The 22,259-nt window shown below is 36.4% G+C and overlaps 1 protein-coding gene across 2 annotated transcripts; it reads right to left on the bottom strand.

Annotated features, from left to right (window-relative positions):
• Nucleotides 1–1,704: 1,704 nt before the first annotated feature.
• Nucleotides 1,705–21,605, bottom strand: LOC125662339 (tudor and KH domain-containing protein homolog). Of its 2 annotated transcripts, none has more exons than XM_056146347.1 (11): nt 21,552–21,605; nt 19,387–19,512; nt 18,316–18,443; nt 17,472–17,676; nt 17,122–17,261; nt 15,411–15,558; nt 12,331–12,518; nt 10,480–10,661; nt 8,553–8,617; nt 6,628–6,785; nt 1,705–4,582 (listed from the first exon to the last, which is right to left on the bottom strand). In XM_056146347.1, the coding sequence occupies exons 2-11, from the start codon at nt 19,478–19,480 to the stop codon at nt 4,508–4,510; spliced, it is 1,383 nt and encodes a 460-aa protein (XP_056002322.1). In that variant the 5' UTR covers nt 19,481–19,512; nt 21,552–21,605; the 3' UTR covers nt 1,705–4,507. The 2 variants fall into 2 exon arrangements, with proteins under 2 accessions (XP_056002322.1, XP_056002323.1); XM_056146348.1 differs by having other exon boundaries at nt 18,316–18,440.
• Nucleotides 21,606–22,259: the final 654 nt, after the last annotated feature.

Genomic DNA, 22,259 nt, shown 5'->3' with positions numbered 1-22,259 from the left:
TTTGTCTCTGGCATTTCATGCTAAGTTTTATTCACAGCATGCAGGTTAATGACGATCACGAGTAATTGATTCCAACATGCAGCTAGTAAATAAATGTAAGCATGAATGGGGCCTCCTGTGAAGCATGGATGTTAAAAGAAAACAATTTCAACAATGTTTAAGAAGTTACTTGAAGAGATCATGACAAAAGCCAAATATCCAACCAGTGCAGACTGTCTAAAAGACACAGTGAACTACAGTTTAGTACAAAAACAATCTAGTGTCTGTTTCTGTCCCATTTGTATTTGCTGGGAAATCTAATAGCAAATGTACGTTCTGTAAATGTAAAACCGGCCTCAGAGTTGTACAAAAAGAGGCGAGAACTGATGCCTTTATTGTATTTGGTATAGTAGTATCAGTAGGTTGTAAATGCTGTTCAAGAACATTAGTAGGGGGGAACTGAATCCAAATCAAAGCATTAATACTGCATTATATAGAAAACGCTATTCCACATTTGATTTACACTACAAAACATGTCAATGTAAATGTGGAGCATGTACTGTTGGAAGTTGCGTGCATACATGTATATGCAATGCCATTTGGTACCCTTGGTACTCAAGGTATCAGTGGAATTATGTGTGTTAAAACCGCTTAATGTCTGATATACATGATGCTGCCTGTGAAACAAATTCTGATGATGATTTTGATTAAATATCCTTCTTTGAAGTATGATCTATATATTTGTTTTTAATTCTAAATATTTTGGACAGCGTTTTAGTACGGTACTGTATCTATTGTAACTTCGGGTACCATCAATGCGCATTTTAAACTCCTGATTCGCAACCGTTAATTAATTGATTTGGAATCTTGAAATATAACAGTACTAGTGCTTCTGAGTAAGTTCAGAAGTTGGAGGAGCTGGAGATATTTTGTGGGAGTGTTTTCTTCTTCTTTTTTTAATGCATTGTAATTAAATTTGATTTCAATTCTTTTTGCTCCAAAACCTTATCCATCAATTCTAATATGAATCCATAAATTTCTGCTCTATAATAGTGACCCAGTCAACAACAGCAATGTGTCCCATCTACGTCAGAGCACAGATGCATACTGGGAAATAATGGATGACCTCAATAAACCTTTAACTTAAGAGTGTTTAATTGATCAAATCTCGTAATAGAAACAAGCAAATTAGATTCAGGCCACACATTTAGTTTCAGGAGGTCTTTAAAGTTTATTATGCAACAAATATTTTTTTCATGTTCACTTCCTTTAACGTTGGCTGTGTTCAAAATAGCCTAGCCTTGCTGCTAAGCTAGACACCCATTCTAGTTTATTATGTATTTTTTAGTTAATTTTACCAGTAATGAATTTTTAAATATTAATGCGATTAATTTACTACCATTATTGATTTTAATTATATTTAAATTAATTCCAAAATTATTATACTATTTATCCAGCTTTCTATATGAAATAGCTTGCACTTTTTGCTATATTTGCAACAAAAATTGCGAATTAGTTTAAATTCTAATGATTTTTATATACATCTACTCTTATATTTTCTTAACATTTTAACAAAACATTTCAGATTCATAAATATATAAAGACAATGCATAACAATGACAAAATAATCATCCTACATTCAGTTTTTCAACCTTCAGGAAGATCGCTAAGTACGTGTTTCTGCATAATATGATAAGAAAATGATGTACTGATTGGAATACTCGCTGTGTAGAAAAGCTTTTATTAACCTGGTTAACTTTATATACATAATAGTTTGGAATTAGACAATGCACATTGATGATCATACACAAAAACAGTGTAAACTACATATAAACATGTATCCATATTTATCTAGGGAGCTTCAATAAACAGGTCCATATATTTATATGCACCCCACTCCTATAAGACTGTCCTAAAGGATCATTACCTCCGGCAAAGCACATTGCATGGTAGGAAATGGTAAAATGGTCCTTATTGAAGAATAAATGCTTTTTAAGATATTTTGTATACTCTGAACAATGACAAAATAACACACTCGCCTTCAAAATGGGGGGAAAATATCTACAACATCCTTAAATGTTAAAACATTCTCAAGCAGAATAATTAGGTGCACAGTGTTATTATTCATTAACAGGATATGCAAAAAGTTTTAATCAAATCTGTTCATCAATGTTAAAGATATACTCGGGACAAATTATAACTACAGGCGGACAGACGGACGGACGGAGTGATTCCAGTGTATCACCTAATCCCTTAAATTTCTTTTGCAGGGGGTGGGGGTGGGGGTAAAAAAAAACATCATTATTCTGATGACAAATCACAAACAAAAGAAATTATCAAGTTTCCTGGACTTCGCCTGGATTTACATGTAATTAATGAAATTATATTAAGAGTACTACATTTCATCATACCATCTTTTCCAAAGACATACATGTAAAAGCAATAAAACTCATGTCATCAACCTGCAATGAAATCAATGCTAAGGGGCACAACTCTGTCATAACGTCAATCTACAATGAAATCAATGCTAAGGGGCACAACTCTGTCATGTCGTCAATCTACAATGAAATCAGTGCTAAGGGGCACAACTCTGTCATGTCGTCAATCTACAATGAAATCAGTGCTAAGGGGCACAACTCTGTCATGTCGTCAATCTACAATGAAATCAATGCTAAGGGGCACAACTCTGTCATGTTGTCAATCTACAATGAAATCAGTGCTAAGGGGCACAACTCTGTCATGTCGTCAATCTACAATGAAATCAATGCTAAGGGGCACAACTCTGACAAAAACCATATGGCAAGAAATGTTATCATACAGTACGTCTGAATAATCTTTCAGGAGCAAAATAAAAATCATCAGAAACGTTTAGTCTTAAAATAGACTGCGTGAACAAGGTATCTTTTTTTTATCACATTTTCCAACTTCTGTGGAAGTCGGTTTGTATAATCAAGCTGCACTGAACGAACCAGTAAAAAAATCCAGTTAAATCTGCACAATCCACTGTCTATGACTAAATGCAATTAACAACAATTCATTTCTAATGGAACACAAAATACGAGACAATGAATGAATATCACCACATATGCCCTATTCATATGTACCATATATAAAGCATTTCGAAATCGAGGTGTTTTACATGATACAGCTGTTCAAGATCAACGTCAAAATTTTCCACAACACTCACATGAAAATCTGTGTAGTAAGAAGACATCATACATCAATTTCAAATTATACAAACTTCGATTATGTGGTATGACTACAACATATACATGTGCATTTCAAATAGAGAGTGCTACGGTAAACATCTCTTCTGTATTCACGCATGTCGAACTTATCATGTATGTATGTCTTAGATAATAAAGTCATGAAACCAACAAAATCGAATACAACAATTCATGTACATGTAGTTTACATTCTTTCATTTCCTTGTAGGTTTGATAATATCGCCATGTTTTACTGTACTTTAAAAACGTCTCTCTCCGTATTTGAGAGTACACAAGATTTATATGTACTTCCAACCTCTTCACACCTGCATACTGAATGGAGCACTTGTGTGCACCATGTGTGTGCCAGTGGGGAGAGGTCTGAGGTATTTCATCTTATATATTAACGATACTTTCAAAACCTGAAAGACATTTGTTACATCTGAATTTTATTCATTTTCAAAATTCTGGAATATCTATATTTACTCTTTTACATGATACAAGTGTATCCATACACAGTGATTAGCCTATCTTAAAAGTTGAAAGCTTATGAGATATTAACTTTATAGAGTTTCAGCTAGTAGTAATATTGAGGGAAACACTGTAAATGTAAATAGTTACAGATAAACTTACATCTTTCCTGTCATTGCAATGAATAACAAGAGTATCGCAAACGATACAACATACATGTATGCCCATTAGACCTTCAGTGTAATATCTGTATCTATGATGACAAAAAATCATGAAAACTATCTGACCTACTTTTAGCCTTAAAGTAAGTCATAGAACACCAATCAAAATGAAATGTGAACTGAATATGGATTTCTCTGAGAGGGAGTTTCTGACAAAATTTCAGGTTTCTCTACTAAGTGATACTACGACCTTGATAGGCATTTTCCTCTGATCATGGTGATTAAATGTACGAAGTTGTGAGATCCTAGCTCCAATACTTTGGTCTGTATTCTGCCTACAATGTTTTCATATCAACTGATACTACGTTGATCTTTGACCTTGAAAAACAGTAGGCATCTTTCTTTTATCAAGATGATAAATTTACCAAGTTGTAAGATCCTGGTGCTTACAGTTCATTTTGCATTTTCTCTACAAGGTCCAGAGAGACGGACAGACTGACGGATGACGCTATACCATAATATGTCCAGTCTTTGACGCGCGAATAAAAATTGAATAAAAATGGCATGAGATTCTTTCACTAATCTAATTTAAAAATGGACCTGATAAATTGTGAAATTTGTAAACATGTTACCACACATATAAACCATATCAACCAGACAGGTTACTGTACAATATTCTCTCTCTCTACATCACGCATCACTCTTCTCTGTCCCACACCATTTGGCAAGTCCCTCTGCACATAACTTTGTGGCAATGTTCACATCCTGTAAAGAATAAAAAACAATGTAGAAAAACAGTTTGTATTTCTTGGAATCAATGTGGATGATACCGGTTGCAGCAACTCAGTGGATAGATCCTTCAGATCATGATGGGAAGATCATGGATTTGAATCCCAACCTGAATCACCACCTGTGCCTTGGTCACATCAAACTTAAGAAATAAAACCAGCTAGTGATTTCTCTATCTTCTAATGCTCAGCATTTAAAGGTAAGATTGATTGATTGATTGATTTGCTGTTTTCCGCCACACTGAACAATTTTTCAATTATCTGGTGGCACCCAGTTTTCTATTGGTGGAAGAGAGAACCCAAATACAATGTACCTGTGAAGAGACCTTCCGAAAGTAAACTAGGAAACTTTCTCACTTACCAGCGTGAGCAGGATTCGAACCCGCACAGACCAGAGGTGTTTAAAGGTAAGAGTCACACAACTTTCAGATGAGATCTTGAAAAGTAAGACCCCTGTGTCATGGAAGGTATTATTGACACAACGAAAGAGAACCCTTACTGCTACCACCTGAAACGTTGAACGCTCATGTCCTTGACACTCATGCCCATCTCTAAATTTGTAACACTTCAAATACAGCTGTGATGTCTTGATATGAGTGAAAAATTCTTGGGAAGATGTAAACTAAATAAACAAACTACTAGGAATTACAACTACTCTAGCAAACACTGTAAAGAATTGGGACTGTTCCAGTAAGACATACATGGGACGGGGGGGGGGGGGGGGGGGGGGGGGGGGCACTTGTTTATACACGTGAGCAGACAATATCTTCCTATGCCAAGAGTGGATTGACCAAGTGACCTAAAAATCAATAGGAGTCATCTACTCCTTATGTTGTACCAGTATACCAAGTTAGGTGTCAATCAAGCAAATAATTCTTGAAATATAGGAGACTGTGTCCAGTTTAACCCTGACCTTTGACCATGTGACCCCAAAATCAATAGGGGTCATCTTCTCTTCTTCTGAAGATGTATTAGTGTACCAAGTTTGATGTCTGTCAAGCAAAGGGTTCTCAAGATATGGAGCGGACAGTATATTCCTATGTCCAGTTTGACCCTTGACCATGTGACTTCAAAATCAATAGGGTCATCTTCTCCTAACGATATACCAGTGTGCCAAGTTTGATGTCTGTCAAGCAAAGGGTTCTCAAGATATTGAGTGGACAGTATATTCCTATGTCCAGAGTAGATTGACCCTTGACCTTTGGACCTGAAAAACAACAGGGGTAATTTTCTACTCATAACCAACCCAGATATGAAATATCATTACGATCAAGTAAATGGGTCTCAAGATATTGAGCGGACAACATGACGTCTACCGACCAACCGACTGACAGGTGCAAAGCAATATGCCCCTTTTCTTTGAAGGGAGGCATAATTACTAAGAATTTCTTGAAATTAACGCAGACAGCAATTATTACTGGGAATAAAAATTATCATGAAGCATACAGTGAAATGGCTGACACAATTTCATGTTATGATGCACCTTCACAAGTCAAGGGTTATTAATTCGTTACCTCACACTAACCCTTGACATCAATGACTATAAAAAAGTTGGGCTCGTTCTGATTGTTTCCACAAAAGAGTGGGAACCAATGAGAATGCAGTTCTATTTATAACAACGCTATGCAAGAGATTCAAATAAATGCATGTGCATTGATACCTACAGTTATGGCTATTACAATCATTTAGGCAATACTGTCTTAAGCAAAAAGGTTTCCAAACTTGATCTAGTATCAATAAACGTAATTAGCGGTGTAAATATTACAATTGCGCGTGTTTATCAATACAGCAGTATGAGATCGCGTCATTTGTATCCATGTACACCATAACAAGATGCAGCGATTTCATTGGATTTTTTATTTATAGTGGATTGCGTAATGGTCTAATAAGCCTAACTTTCATATAGCGACTGATGTAAAGGGTCAGTGAGAGGTAACGAATCAATAACCCTTGACTTGTGAAGATGGTTAAGTTGTCAAAATTCAATTCTGTTTGTTCCTTTAACAATAGACATCATCTTACCACTTTTTCATTGGTATCCACCAGCTCCACAATGTGGATTTTCTCCCCGGTGGATAAAGTCTTTATTTCCACTAGCTTGGCCATCAGGACTGTCCACATGGCGGTATGTGTCAGCTCCTCAAATCTATCCACCACAGCCTCCTCCCACGAATCTCCATCTACAGAGAGGAAAACAGTAAGCCTCACAGACAAAGAGGAAGACAACAAGCTTTATATATAGAGAGTAAGACACAAGCCTTATATATAGAGAGGAAGACAGTACGTGTCGACATGAACCTTTCATTGATTAGTCATGTGTTCAATGGAGAGAAATAAGACATTGTCTGCTTGAATAAGCTTAAGTCCATCTTCCCTATACTATGCAGTGATTCAGATTGGAATGCAAGTTGATAGGGCAGAGGAGGGCCTAAATGGTAAAAAACAATATTGCTACATGTAGCCATATCCCCCACTGCTGCAAAAAAAGTTGAAGCACAAAAGTCCCATAACTCCTGTAAAGTTGCCAAATCAAAATGACGGCGCAATATGATATTAAACTACATATGGTGACTAACAAATCCTACAAAATTTCAACAAAATCTGTTGAGCGGTTTCAGAGGAATTGCGTCCACAAATTGTCCCTATAGTGTAGCATGTACAAATTCAACAAAGTCCCATAACTCCTGTAAAATTTGTTGAATTAAAATGATGGCACAATATGATCAACTACATATGGTGACTAACAATCCTACAAAATTTGAACAAAATCCATTGAGCAGTTTCTGAGGAGTTGCATCCACAAAGTGTTCCTATAGTGTAGCATGTACAAATTCAACAAAGTCCCATAAGAACTGTAAAATTTGGCAGGATAATATGATCAACTATACATGGTGACTAACAATCCTACAAAATATGAATAAAATCCATTGAGCGGTTTCTGAGGTGTATCCACAAAGTGGTATGGACGGATGGACACCAGTATTTCTATGTCCCCTTTCGTGTAGTGGTGGGGGACACAAAATTTTAAGCCATTTTGGTCTAACTGCATGAAAACTCTAGGTCCTACATAAATATGAAGCAATGCTGCGATATAAACTCAAAACTATAAAGTTAGATATTGACTATTTATTTCTCAATTCTTCAGTTTAATTATCACGATTTCTAATTGCTTCGGAATTCTTCTTGGTTGCTTCCTGTGTTGCAGGGTGTTGTTTTATTTGTTTTACGTCCCTTGGATAATTTTTCACTCATATTGAGACGTCACGAGTTGCAGGTGAGGTACCACACTCAGGGCTGTAGCAGTGAAGGTTTTCTAATGCGCAACAATGCCTGCTGTGGCATGGGACCTCCTTTTTAAAGGTAATATCTGAAAGACCTGTGATTTTCACTTCTAAATACCTAGCCCTTGATGATGGAGCAATCACAGCCTACATCTACATCTTAGGTTTTACACGGCCATGACACGAGCAGGGCTCGAACTCCAGGTTATGAAGCACTGAGGTACAGCGGCCGGAACATCAGATGCTTAATAGGGTTTGTTGCCCATCATCAAATCAGACTCTCTTCGCAAGAGCCAATTTACTTCTAAACTGGTTCCCCGCAGATTGGTGCTTCACCCAAACAAGAGAAGCGAGATCAACAGTGGTACCATTTTATCCTATTTTTTCTCAAAGTCATTTTGATTGGATGGAAGTTTTTCGAAAACTAATCAAAATCTTCTTTACAAATGATCAACTGAGTACTTGTATTATGATGAACCAAGATGGATTGCGGTTATTTTCCCGTGGCTGGCAAACACTAAAAAAAACGATCGGCCATACTGACCGAAAAACGAAAATTTCATAGGCCAAAATGGCCTTTCTGGTGAATTTTAGTGAACTATTTTGAATTTATCTCAACCATTTGCCTATGGCCAATCTGAATTACTGCTGTGTGTCTTACTTTACCTTTTGGACAGATGTTGGCAAGTTCACACTCTACTGCTTGGAATGGAATACGCATGAACTCTGACCTAAAGCAAACACAATGTACACAATTAACAAATACTGACAAAATACAGGTAATAACACCCACTCAGTCACTGAAGAAACCATAACATGATGAAGTGTTAATGACAGGCAAATAATGATATCTAAAGTACAAGCCATCTATACTAAACACGTGATATCATGATATTTGTGATTACAGTCTGCTCCACTTACATTAAAGTCACTTATATCTAACTATCTCTTATAATGAAGTCACTTATATATATATCTAACTATCAGTTATAATGAAGTCACTTATATCTAACTATCAGTTATATTGGTCATTTCAATATATTTGTAGCAGACAATATATATATTCTGAAAATCCAAAATTGTAAAATAATATGGTCTTTGACATCTTTTTAACAAAGAAATTTCGAAAAATTACTCCGTTTTCATTGAAATACGAAGGCTGTTCGATATGTAATGTGTATTGTACGATATCTCAAAACATTCGACTCAAATAGTGAAATGAACATTACATCCCTTCTAAGTATTCTCCGCGGTTTGAAATACATAATTTCAATCTCTGAATCCATTTCTGAAATGTGTCACGGTACGCTGATTTAGTAGACCTCTGAGGCACTGACTGATGGCTGAGCCAAGGGCTTGTCGGGACTTGTAACGACGACTAGATAAAAACTTTTTCAGCTTTGGAAAAAAAGAAAAAGTCACATGGGGCTAGATCTGGAGAGTATGGTAGGTGTGGCAAGACAGTAACCTTTTCCGACTTCAAAAAGTGCTTCACAAGCTCAGATGTATGTGATGGAGCATTATCATGAAGTAGACGAACATGCCTAAATCCTGACACAGGGCGTCGTTTATGATAATATTTCTTGAGCCTTTATAGTATAACATCTCCGTAACACTTTTGCCCTTCGGCACCGAAATTTGTATGGCTATACCATCACATGAGAAGAATATGCAAAAAAGCACCTTCTTTGTGCTTATGGTTCTTTTGACAACTACAAGCCTTCTACAGTGTTTAGTTAGCCATATTTTGTTTCCAATTTTTTTTACTGGTTCAAAATAGTGAACCCATGTTTCATCACCAGTAACAATGTTTGCAAATTGTCTTTGATTGAATTTGGGAAACATTTTGAGCAATTGCTTAGCGGTTTGTACTCATACCCGTATTTGAGGGTATCCATCTGACAGAAATCTTTTGTACATTCAATATACGCTTCTAAATGACATGTAGCCATCACTTCCAATTATTTCCCTGACTTTTGAGACATTTGCCTTGCTTCTTATAGTCACAGGTCAGCCTGATTTTGCTGCGTCTTTGACGGATTCTGTACCAGTCAGAAATTTCTTTCTCCACCTATGAACCGTGTCATAAGATACCTTATCAGACCCATAAACTTCCCCCAATTCAGTAAAAATCTGCATTACCAAATGACCGAGTTTTGAGTGGACTTTTATATAAGCTCTAATCTCTTCAATATTCTCAACCCATTTCCCAACCATTTTTACAACAGTGGTCAATGACTGGCTCTAATGAAATGCCTATAAGTTTAAAACTATGTGGAGCTGAAGTCTCGTGTTTATACCATTGGAAAGGTATTGAATAGAGCTATTAAAGAGGATCATTATCCACGAAATTGTGAAAAGCGTTATCGTGCTGTGGTATAATACACATTACATATCGCAAACAGCTCTTGAAGTTCTTGTGTGCATCATTTATTCTGGTATCTCCTAAGACACTCACTACAGTGTTCTGTAAATAACACTCACTGTAAGATTCTGTAAATAACACTCACTATAGTGTTCTGTAAATAACACTCACAGTACTGTAAGATTCTGTAAATAACACTCACTGTAAGATTCTGTAAATAACACTCACTGTAAGATTCTGACTTTGCTTTTCTGTAAATAACAGCTGTCTCCGTAGTCAAGGTAGAACAGGTCTAGCTGGTCTGGGTCATCGCCTTGGAAACCAGACACCCGGGCTCGGTACCACGAGGAATCTTGGTCAAATGGTGCAGCTACCAGCTGTCCGAGTCCGATATCGTCCTCCACGTCACTCTGGAGAGAGGATGTGGGTATGGTATAATAACATATGGGTATGGTATAATAAGAAATGATGTGCATATGGGTGTGATACAACAACATTGCTTGATTTGATTGCTAATTCCATGCCCCTCAAAATCTAATCTCCATATCACTGTATATATTCACACTACAGTGGAACCCCGTTATTATGTTCCCCCTTTAATACGTTAGTCCGCATATTACGTTGGAATTTCAAAGCACAAAACCATTTCTTAACAAACCTATATAAAATAGACCTCGTTATTACGTTGTCCTAAGATGCCGGGACTCGGTATTACGTTGTAAAAATTCCGACGAAAACGTAATAAACCCCTAATTATTCAATAGTGATTCTCAAAATAATAAGCCATTCACACCTTGACTGCCTGAGGCAGTCACCACGTAAATTTCCTGGTCTGTTTGGGGATTAGAGACACTTGACTGATCACGCTTTGATAGATCTAGCGACATCAATACAGGTGAATACCCCGTATCGAAGCCAGTGATAAACAATTAAATAATGTTTATTTAGAAATTGTACTCTATGAAAGTTACTTCATTTTTCATATTTTGATAATCAAAGAAATAATTTCTCAACTACCTGCGTGTTCAGCATAGTGTGATTACCTTCGCTATTAAAACTCTATTCACGGACAGCTTTGGTACCAAACATGAAAGACAAGATTTATCGTAGCAATGTTAAAACCGCTTGGGTAACTTCTTGGACATAGGTGACTAAAGGTGTTCAATTAAAAAATTGTCCGTTGTTTGGACATGCAGCTTAGGTGTTCGTAAATCTCGTCCATACATGCACAAATTAAACTGTCCTGTGTTATCGGCCGATTCATGCACGGCATTTACCTCTGTGAATATTCTAAAATCCCCTGATACGCACGTGATTTTAGTGTCATCATTTAGCGTTGTAAATGAAATCTTCGTGCATTATTATATTTTTTTTATGTGGATTGCGCTTAAATTGTTCTCCGTGTTTATCGTTGGTGAGAAAAGTGTGTAAGTGTTGGGTATCGTGTGCGTTTTGTGTCTATAGTTTTGTTGTTTTTTGGATGGGATTTTTTTTTATTGCGTTGTGTATTGTGTAATTAGCGAACTTAATAAAAACGATGTTTTGTTATTTTTTTTAATACGAATGTTGAATACGAACCGGAACGAGTTATTGAGAGAAATTTACATGAACGCATTGTTTTAAAGTTGAACAAAATGGCGGTCCAAACGAATGCAGAAAAGCAACGTTTATCAAAACATCCTTATGAATCCTACACCAGAAATAAAGAAAAGGGATAAGAACATGAAGAATTACGGACATTAAAGATAAGATGTAAATAAAACAAAGTATCATAGTCTTTTAAACAAAGAAACAGTAAACATATATTCACACACCCCTTCACGGAGTACCAACGGACGATATACAATTTCCAAATGATATTTTTAACGATTTAACTGGGAACGTTTATTACGTTGCCCCTGTTATTACGTTATTTTATCGTGACAAAATGGAAAACGTAATAACGGGGTTCCACTGTACTTCTATAATAACCAGAATCAAAGAGTATTTGACTACAATAGGCTGTCTAACGACAGAGATTGGATTTAACACAGAGGAGTGCTGTCAATCACATTAAACAGCTAGTTTCACAATAGTTACCTCCCTCTCCTTAGAGTAATATTGAGACATGTCCTTGACAATTTCATCCAACTCCATGGACTTCGACGTCAGAATCTGTACAAAGAACGTTGACGGATTGGCGACCGATGAGACGTAGACTTCTACAAAACTCCGCCCACTTGGCCAGGATGCAACATTTTGTTGGTGCAGTGATGGATTTGTATGAACTGAATGACAGAGATTTTATAAACATCACATAACTTTGTAAATCTGTCAATACTGAAATCGAAGATGATAAATCCATAGAACACAGTTTTCCACTCAACAGTTCATTATTTTATTTACATTATGAAAATGAAATCATTCATAGTACTTAAAAGTGACCAAGTAGTGTTTAAATAAATTGTAATTGATATCATAATAGTTATATTTACATCTTAAGTAATTTTGGAGATTTTCATGCAAAGCAAACCTCTGAACTATTAGCATGACCTCATTCTTACCACAGATGTCCTAGTTATAACCTATGTAATGACATTGACCCACAATTTCGACTGATCATCACAGTAAGTAGAAGCTTTTTTTTTCTTCTCTTAGAGTAATACAATATTGTCTAGGGCATATTGAATTAAATTTCACTTGAATAACATTAATGCAATATGTTTAATTATTTCTGGAAAGCTCTGTTGGACTGGTAAATTTTTCTGCGGACTGGTTGAAATTATACCCCATCAGTCCAGCTGAACTGGTGACATAAAAAGTTAGCTTCAAACCCTGACCGGAGGGGGTTGGGGTTGGGGGTTGGGGGTTGGGGGGGGGGAGGGGTTTGGGGTTAACATGTGATTAAAACAATCTACCATGGTTTCTGGTTGGATATGATTTATATTCAATTTATTGTATTTTCTATACCCTCCCCAAGGCTCGGGATAGAAAACATACAACTCGTTGAATATAGATCATATCAAACCACAAGAGATCCTATATTTATCACACTAATTCCTGATGGAGAATGGGATTATATTTTTTATCTTGAAGATCAAATATCATCATTACCGTAAAGTATCGAGTATTGTGCGCACTTGTGTACAATGCGCACCCCCCACTTTGAAAAAAAAATGTCTGGAAAAACCTTAGTCCTATGTATTGTGCGCATTAAAAAAATTGATAGAATGAGTGTGCAAATTTCAGAAATTAAGGTTAAATTCCGCAGGATGAATTCAAAAATTTGTATTCACGCATTATTTGTGTCCGTAACTACCGATACTTCTGAGTATACGCATATACACTGTACCTACCGATTTTTCCAAGTTGCCTTTCTTCATAAATTAATCCAAAATAATACAGCTTCAACAGGAGCGTATATTAAATAAACAACAAATTACGAAGAAAAATGAATTTATTTCTTTTCTTTCAGTCCTACTTAGCGGCCATTCACTGCCGTACTGTCATATAGGTACTAGTTTATATTAGCCGGGCCGACCACAAGTTTACCCGGTAAACAAATATGGCGGCGGCAACCAAGAAAATACGAAGTTTGTTTTCAAAGACTTGTTTTCAAAATAATTTAGTATGTAAATGTTCAGTCTAGGTGCTTGTAATTGCTATACGTGCATTAGCATACAAATAACGCGATTAAAACCCGGCAGTATTTTGCATAGAGCAAACTGACAAGAGCTATGACAGCGAAAATCGTCACTGGTGACATGAACTAAAACCTGTAAAAAAAGGATTTTATATTTAGTCCCATGGATTGTGCGCACCCCCCACTTTCTGGGTAAGAAATTCTGGAAAAAACTGCGCACAATACTCGATACTTTACGGTAATCGCCAAGATAAGGATGCAATTTAGTCTATACAGATTTTGTACATATTGTATATTTCATTAAACTCTCAAATTCATAGTATAAAACCCATGAAATACACAAAAATTCAGCCCCTATCAGTGCTCCAAGTTGCGTGTAAAACAGTCGCATTTGCGACCAGAAAATTGATTTTGCGACTAGAGATTATATTTAAGTCGCATTTTTGCAAGGTGAAAAAAATTGGGCATCCAGTAAAATATTGTAATCGGGATCGGAAGTCTGAATAAATCTTTTTCAGTCTCGGTCAAAATAGCGTTTGAAAGCAATCAAGATGGTGGTAAAAGGAGGGTTGAAGCACTTTAGACTTGTTAAAATGTAGAAGCCTCAGCCTAGTACATGTAATGATGAAATTCAAGAATCACACGGAGAAAGTTCTGCATTTAAAGATGATGTAGCTGTGTCTAAAGGAAAATGCAAAAGTAAAGGAAGAACCCCAGTCTTGAGAAGGAATTTTCGTGGTTGATATAGAGAGATTGCAAAATGTTTTGCAGAATTTGTGAGGTCAATCAGCCAGCAACGTCCACCATTTCTGGACAACCATTGTCCGATTTCACCACGACCTGGTGTACATCTTTCAAATGTGGAAGTGTGACTATTCACGGTAACAGTAAGAGACACGTCTTTGTCCGTGACTGCATTAGCAGTAAGTCGAGCGGGGCAACTGTTGCTGCTAATTTTCACAGAAAATTACGAACTCGGGATGTAGTGTTCTTATTGATGCTGGTACTGATTGTTCAGCAAAAGATCCAACAAAAGTAGAAGCTCTTATTCGCATAAGCAGTAAAGGCCCACTTATTGAGAACTTTAAAGCAAATCCTTGTTTGGAACGCTGGGTTTTATTCCCCACAAGCGTACTGTAAAATATACAGGATGGCCCAATGCAATACAACTTTTGCTAGAGTAAATACTTGATTTGTTAGCATTCAGCATGTTTCACAGCACATTTCTTTTCAGTTTAAAAATAAAACAAACAAAACGCATACATGGGTGTAGATTTTTTTCTTGAAAGATATTCAAATTAAAAAAAAACTTGGTCTTATTTACAAAATCTTTTACCATGGCGAGTAGAAATTTTGAACATGGCGACTAGAAATTTGAAAATGGTGACCAGAAATATTTCTAGGTCGCCATTTTGCAAACTGATAGCAGATGTGACTTGGAGCACTGCCTATGAAACAATGACTTCATTCTATGATTCTGTATTTCATTAATGATATAAGTATAAGTGTTTAGATATAAATTCGAGATATATATAACCTGGTTCCTTTTCATCCAATGGGATCTCTTCCCTTTTTTCTTGTTTGGTGTTCATGTTGGACTTGTTACGCTTCTCACGATTGGCTTCCATTACTGACTTCTTGGCTCTGAACACCTTTTCCTCCTGCACCTTTTCTTGAATCAATGTCTGTCAAAATAAAGCAATTCATTACAGGGCACTGTTACAGGGCGCTATTTCACCAATGACTTAATACAGGGTGCTATCTCACAAATGACCAGTTACAGGGCGCTATTTCACTAATGACCTGTTACAGGGCGCTATTACACAAATGACCAGTTACAGGGCGCTATTTCACTAATGACCTGTTACAGGGCGCTATTACACAAATGACCAGTTACAGGGCGCTATTTCAGTAATGACCTGTTACAGGGCGCTATTTCACAAATGACCTGTTACAGGGCGCTATTTCACAAATGACCTGAAACAGGGCGCTATTTCACAAATGACCTGTTACAAGGCGCTCTTTCACAAATGACCTGTTACAGGGCGCTATTACACAAATGACTTGTTACAGGGCGCTATCTCACAAATTACATATTACTGGGCACTATTTTACAAATGACCTGTTACAGGGTGCTATTACACAAATGACTTGTTACAGGGCGTTATCTCACAAATTACATATTACTGGGCGCTATTTCACAAATGACCTGTTACAGGGTGCTATTACACAAATGACCTGTTACAGGGTGCTATTACACAAATGACTTGTTACAGGGCGCTATCTCACAAATTACATATTACTGGGCGCTATTTCACAAATGACCTGTTACAGGGTGCTATTACACAAATGACCTGTTACAGGGTGCTATTACACAAATGACCTGTTACAGGGCGCTATTACACAAATGACCTGTTACAGGGTGCTATTACACAAATGACCTGTTACAGGGCGCTATTACACAAATGACCTGTTACAGGGTGCTATTACACAAATGACCTGTTACAGGGCGCTATTACACAAATGACCTGTTACAGGGTGCTATTACACAAATGACCTGTTACAGGGTGCTATTACACAAATGACCTGTTACAGGGCGCTATTACACAAATGACTTATTACAGGACAGATGCAAGGCCTGCCATGACTTATGTATGTATGGCCATAAAGTCCCAAAATAAGACCAAGGCGTCCTGCTTTTCGTCAATGACCAATCCACCCCCCTCAATTCAATCCATCCCCCTCAAAAGGTTTCAACTAACTTTAATGGTCCTACAGGGATGTGACTGAATTCCTCAGAAATCAGAGGAAAACTTGTCAAAAAGAGAGGAAAACACCTCACCCTACCTGGAAAAATATCATTTTCTGCCACTTTAGATCAAATCCAGAGTGTTTCATTTTTTCAAAAATTGAGCAAATCAGAGGATTTCCTCTGAAAAGAGGAAAAATCACACCCTGGTCCTAGGACTTACAACGAGTAAGATAGATAAGCTTTAAGTATGTATAGCCATAAAATTCCAGAGTCTTCAGTGACCTATATTTGTGTTACGATAGTAATAAATATAAAATGTTGTCAAAGCAGGTCTGGTATATTTCTACAAAAATCTGTGTGTGTTAGTAATCCCCATGGCCATTGATGACTTGTGTTGATAATTAGCTTGAGCATTAATGACTTGTGTTGAGTAATAAACTTGGCAATACAGAACCTGTGCTATCAATGGCTATCTATTACCTGTATGAGTGACTACCTTAGCCAGGTCTATCTGCTCCCTGCTTCCCGTCAGCTGAACCTCTTGTTCTACCACCCTGTAATCATCCGGGGCGCGGTCCACGTACACCTTAGCTTTAGAGGATCGGGAGATGCTTTTAATGGTGTCGCCACCTCTACCTACAAACAAGGTTAAATTGAAACCAGAACACTGCAGAAGGGTAAGTTGCAATGCTGGAGATAACAAATATTTTAACATTTCAACTCTTTTTGGATTTAATGTCATTTTAAAAAATTCATTCTAAAATATATTGAAAAGTTGGTTTGAAAGACAACTTATGACTGATCCTATATGTAAAATATAAACACACATATATGAAAAGAACCTACCAATGATCCTGCCGAGAGCGCTAGATGGAACTGACATCACCTCCGTCAGGATGACCGGCATGTTGGCCACAAAATCGCGGATGACGAGTTCAGCTCTCTGTGCGGATTCAGCCGTTCCTCGGATGATCATGGTGCGGGTGCTATCATCTTCTTTTGACCTGCCGTCCTCTTTAAAATTGATACGGGTGCCTGTATTCTTTTGGATCTGCCACACAAACAAAGAAAATATCACCCCACAAGGGTGCAATTATTATACACTAGAAATTGTTTACTGTAACATTACAGAAATCTTTGTTAAATCAAACGACAATTTCACAGGAATATTTTCCATAAACTAGTAGCATGGTGTCCTTAAAGGTATTCTAGTTCCCAAGGCCTTGCTTTTTATGCAAATCTTAATTCAACAACTTCTTTCTGCAAGCTGCTGTCTGTCAAAAATTCACCCCTTAAATGTTTTAAAATATAGTCACTGCCTTTAGCAGCAATCTGTGATGTAATCATACTGTACAACCCTCCTTAATATTGACACCACATCCAGTAATGATGACCTCACTCTTTCTATTAGTGATCTCTGATGTAATCATATCGTACAAACCTCCTTAATATTGACACCACATCCAGTAATGATGACCTCACTCTTTCTATTAGTGATCTCTGATGTAATCATATCGTACAAACCTCCTTAATATTGACACACTATCCAGTAATGCTGACCTCACTCTTTCTATTAGTGATATCTGATGTAATCATATCGTACAAACCTCCTTAATATTGACACACTATCTAGTAATGATGACCTCACTCTTTCTATTAGTGATCTCTGATGTAATCATAATGTACGAACCTCCTTAATCTTGGTGCCCTGTCGGCCAATGATGGCTCCCGCCGCTTTGGATGGGACGTTCAGTTCTATCACGGTCTGTTTAGAGGTGGCACTTTGTCGCTTCTCCTCTTCCTCATCATCTTCATCTTCTAGAACAATATCATGAACACTACATACTGTGGAAATGTGATTAGGTTCAATCATTCCTAGGTGAAGTTGAATATTACTTAGAAGATAAAACAGACTTTCAATTAGTTTTACCAAAAAAATCTTTTATTTAGGTATCCCCCATATAAAAAAGGTACCGAAATATCATTGATTATTCGTTTTGTAATATCCTACTTAAAAATATTTTATGAAACACAAAAATTCATATTTTACAAAAATGGTGATGATGAGAAATTTGATACCCAATGGAACAGATGGAACCTAATCTTTCCATAACTCTCTCTCTCTCTCTCAGACAAGAAGTGTTGTCTAACAGATATACACTTATAGTACTCTCTCTCTCTCTCTCTCTCTCTCTCTGCATCCCTACAGGATTTGGTTGAGCATATTTGTAATGTGAAATATACAGATCGTTTAAAAAATAATCAATAAAAAACAAAAACAATATCTTGAACAAACTGCATGAAAATGATTAATGTAGAGTACCCAGCTGAGGTACATGATACATGTATGGCATACACTTCTCAGTACCACTCTGCTTTACGAATCAATGGTCCTGCTATGACCACCACATTTATACTTCTTTGTGGTTAGATCCTGATATAATTTTGGTATTACTCTGCCATATAAAAATAAGAATGTTTTTGACATGGTGGAAAAAAAAAACATGGGTTTCATTATGTTTCCATACTTAGCCACATCATTGATCAAAATAAAATAAAATAAAAATTCTACCGAGTCAGGACATATCTTTCTCACCATAGACAAAGTGCAGATGTAGCAAAATATCCAAGTTAATGTGTCCCAACCCAAATCCCAAGAAATCTGGTCAAGAATAACCAAGATGACTGGTCCAGTACAACAGATAGTTAATGAGCTAATTACGACAAACACCATTGATGCTGAGTGAGAGTTAATACTTACCCTCTGCATCTGACAGCAGTTTGTACAACATGTAGGCAGTGCTTGTCAGTCCTACAGCTCCAGCCACCACCAGAATCTTGTTCAGGGTCTTCATACTGGTGTCATACAAGTTTCACATTTCCTATTCTTGAAAATAAACGACAACCAAATCTGTAGTCACTGACTTTTTATGTCATCTACAAAATGCTGCAACAAGAAGCACAATTTAAACAACCGATTGTCATGAACACATTTAAATGATCCACAACTTTAAATTCTTATAGATTAACATTTAGCAATGCCTCTTTATGAAGATATGATTTTTGAAGAGAAATTAAGCTTTAAACAATTAACCGATCTTTAGTCAATAATAAATCAAATTTGATTCATGGTATCATATTTGCTGATGCAGATCTACTAGTGAACTGTGAACTTAAAAATAAAGCCTCTATTCATAAAAAACAAACATTACACTATGATACTTTAGTAGTGACATAGAGCCTCAGTTTTTAAGCTCCTACATATATCTGACAGACCCACGAATTTCACTTCCAATGTTAGGGGCTTAATGAAGGAAGAGCCCCTACCTCAGTCAAGTATCTAAGGCTTCACACAGCATCACAATGAACCATAGAATGTGGGCCAGTAACACAAGCACCATAACATGTACAAGTATAATTAAGAAATAACATGCTGGCTTAAAGCATAACAGCTTACACCCTGACTCGCGTATTTCCTATCTCACTCCTCGGAAAATCAAATAGGGTAGGTAGGTAAAACAGTTTATTCTATTAAAACATTTTATTCAAAATCTTAGTATTTGATAAATTTTGAATACATTACAAAATACTTCTCAAACATTGTGAAGATCAATAGTAGTCAATATGTAGATCAGAGAAACTCAAACACGAAAAGAAAAAAAAATCAGTTTGAAAATTGTGGATTTTTATCTTATTGATATATAGGTTGTCAATAAAATTTTCAGCAAAACTGTAGGTAGGGTCGGGAAACCGGAAACACACATATATATGTTATTTTGGCCCATTTTTAACTTTTATATTTGAATTCTATTTTCAGTTCTGTCAGAATTTTCATGTTAAAATTGGAGCACTATATTTTGTGCATAGTTCACAACTACATCACATTCATGAGGAATGGCTATCATTACAATTGGTAAATATATTGAAGGCACAAATATTGGATATGTAATTATTATGTAATGAATGTATACTTTACATTAGAAGAATGCAAGGAAGCATTTTTCTTCCCTACATAATTTTATATCGTAATTCCCTGACAATCAAGCATCCCATGTAAGCTACATATTCATTGTTTTTATACCACAATACTAGTCTACCCAAAGGCATCTGAAATTTTATCAATAATTTGTAAATTAAGATAACTAAAAATGGAACTATCTCGAGTAAAATTGCTTAGATATTTTTTTTTTTTTTGTATCTTATAAATGTCATTAAAAACATGTGCCTGTTATTAAGCTAAATGAAGAGAACCTTTTTTCGTAAAGGTACGCCTTGGACAGCTGTTGGACAGGTTGGGAACACTTCCCCTATAGCGAGATATTCTTGCTAAAACGTGATTATCCCTCTCTAGCGAGAGTAAATATATCCTGTACAACCGAGAAAAACACCCGTGGAATACATCTCTTCGTGTTTCACGTGAAAAGAAGAAAAAGTGCTAAAATGTGTGATGCTTCTGCAAATATATTAATCGAAACAAAAACACTCATGTTGTGTATTGGATTCCAGACTGCTTCTCTCTTACGCAGCAACTTTGATATGAAATTTCTTGACTATGTTGTCAATTTCATAGAAACAATTCACTTCATGTTGAGTGTGTGTCGCGCTTATTCAGCGTTGCACGGGATTTGCCATTATTTTCAATGAAGACGCAAAAACACCTGTTTGTTGAAATGTTTATTTCTCGCTAAAGAGGGATAATCGCGTTTTAGCGAGAATATCTCGCTATAGGGGAAGTGTTCCCAACCTGTTGGAGGCTAGAGTCAGAGCTAATCATGTTCTGTGGTTCAAACAGTTAAATTCACGCAGTGTATGAACTAATTTACAAATATTCCATTGCTTCCTGATGAGTCATGAATCAAGACTGAACGAGCTCCATGCGTGTATCCCAATACAAAGTTACAATTACAAACAAACCCATCAACTTACCCATGTTACCCATGCTTTCTATTTTCGCTTTTATCTTGTATTTCGATCCCGATTGAATTAAAAATTTGCCCTGGATAATCCTCTTCGGTTGTCCTGGAAAAATCGCTCTTTGATGAAAATGAAGAATTGGAAACTTCTTCAGGCATTATCTTCACATGACATGGAAATTATTCGTTAGGTCTTGAATTCATCTGGAAGTTTTAATATTTTTCGGGACTTTACTATTTGAAGGTGAAGGGGTTTCGACCGCACGTGTTACTTATTCGCCAAAAATAAAAGGCATGCAGAGCCCAGAACGACTATTTGTGTTGAATTTTTTCAATCAAAGGGTTTGCAACCCCTTTTGATCTCATCCAGATACTCCTTGTGCAGAAAGAAACTACGTAATATATTAGAGACAATCTCCGCTATCAATTTGTGTCATAGTATATGAATACACATCTAACCTTATACATATGTAAACTATTTACATATGTATAAGGTGAGATGTATATTCATATACATGTAATGTGACCCAAGCACCTGTGCTAAAGAAAATAAAACGCCGAAACCGCCCCCCCCCTTTTTTTTAAAAATATATAAATCCACTTTTTTGAAAATATAAATCCACTAATGTTTTCAAACTAGCTGTCTTCGACAAAAAGGACTGTACAATGTTTTGCTGTGTGAATCATGCCGCACTCCCAAAATAATTTTTAAAGTCAAATA

This window comes from Ostrea edulis, chromosome 8 (genome assembly GCF_947568905.1).
Source record: "Ostrea edulis chromosome 8, xbOstEdul1.1, whole genome shotgun sequence".
Lineage (NCBI taxonomy): Eukaryota > Metazoa > Mollusca > Bivalvia > Ostreida > Ostreidae > Ostrea > Ostrea edulis.
This window is presented reverse-complemented; position numbering and strand designations above follow the sequence as displayed.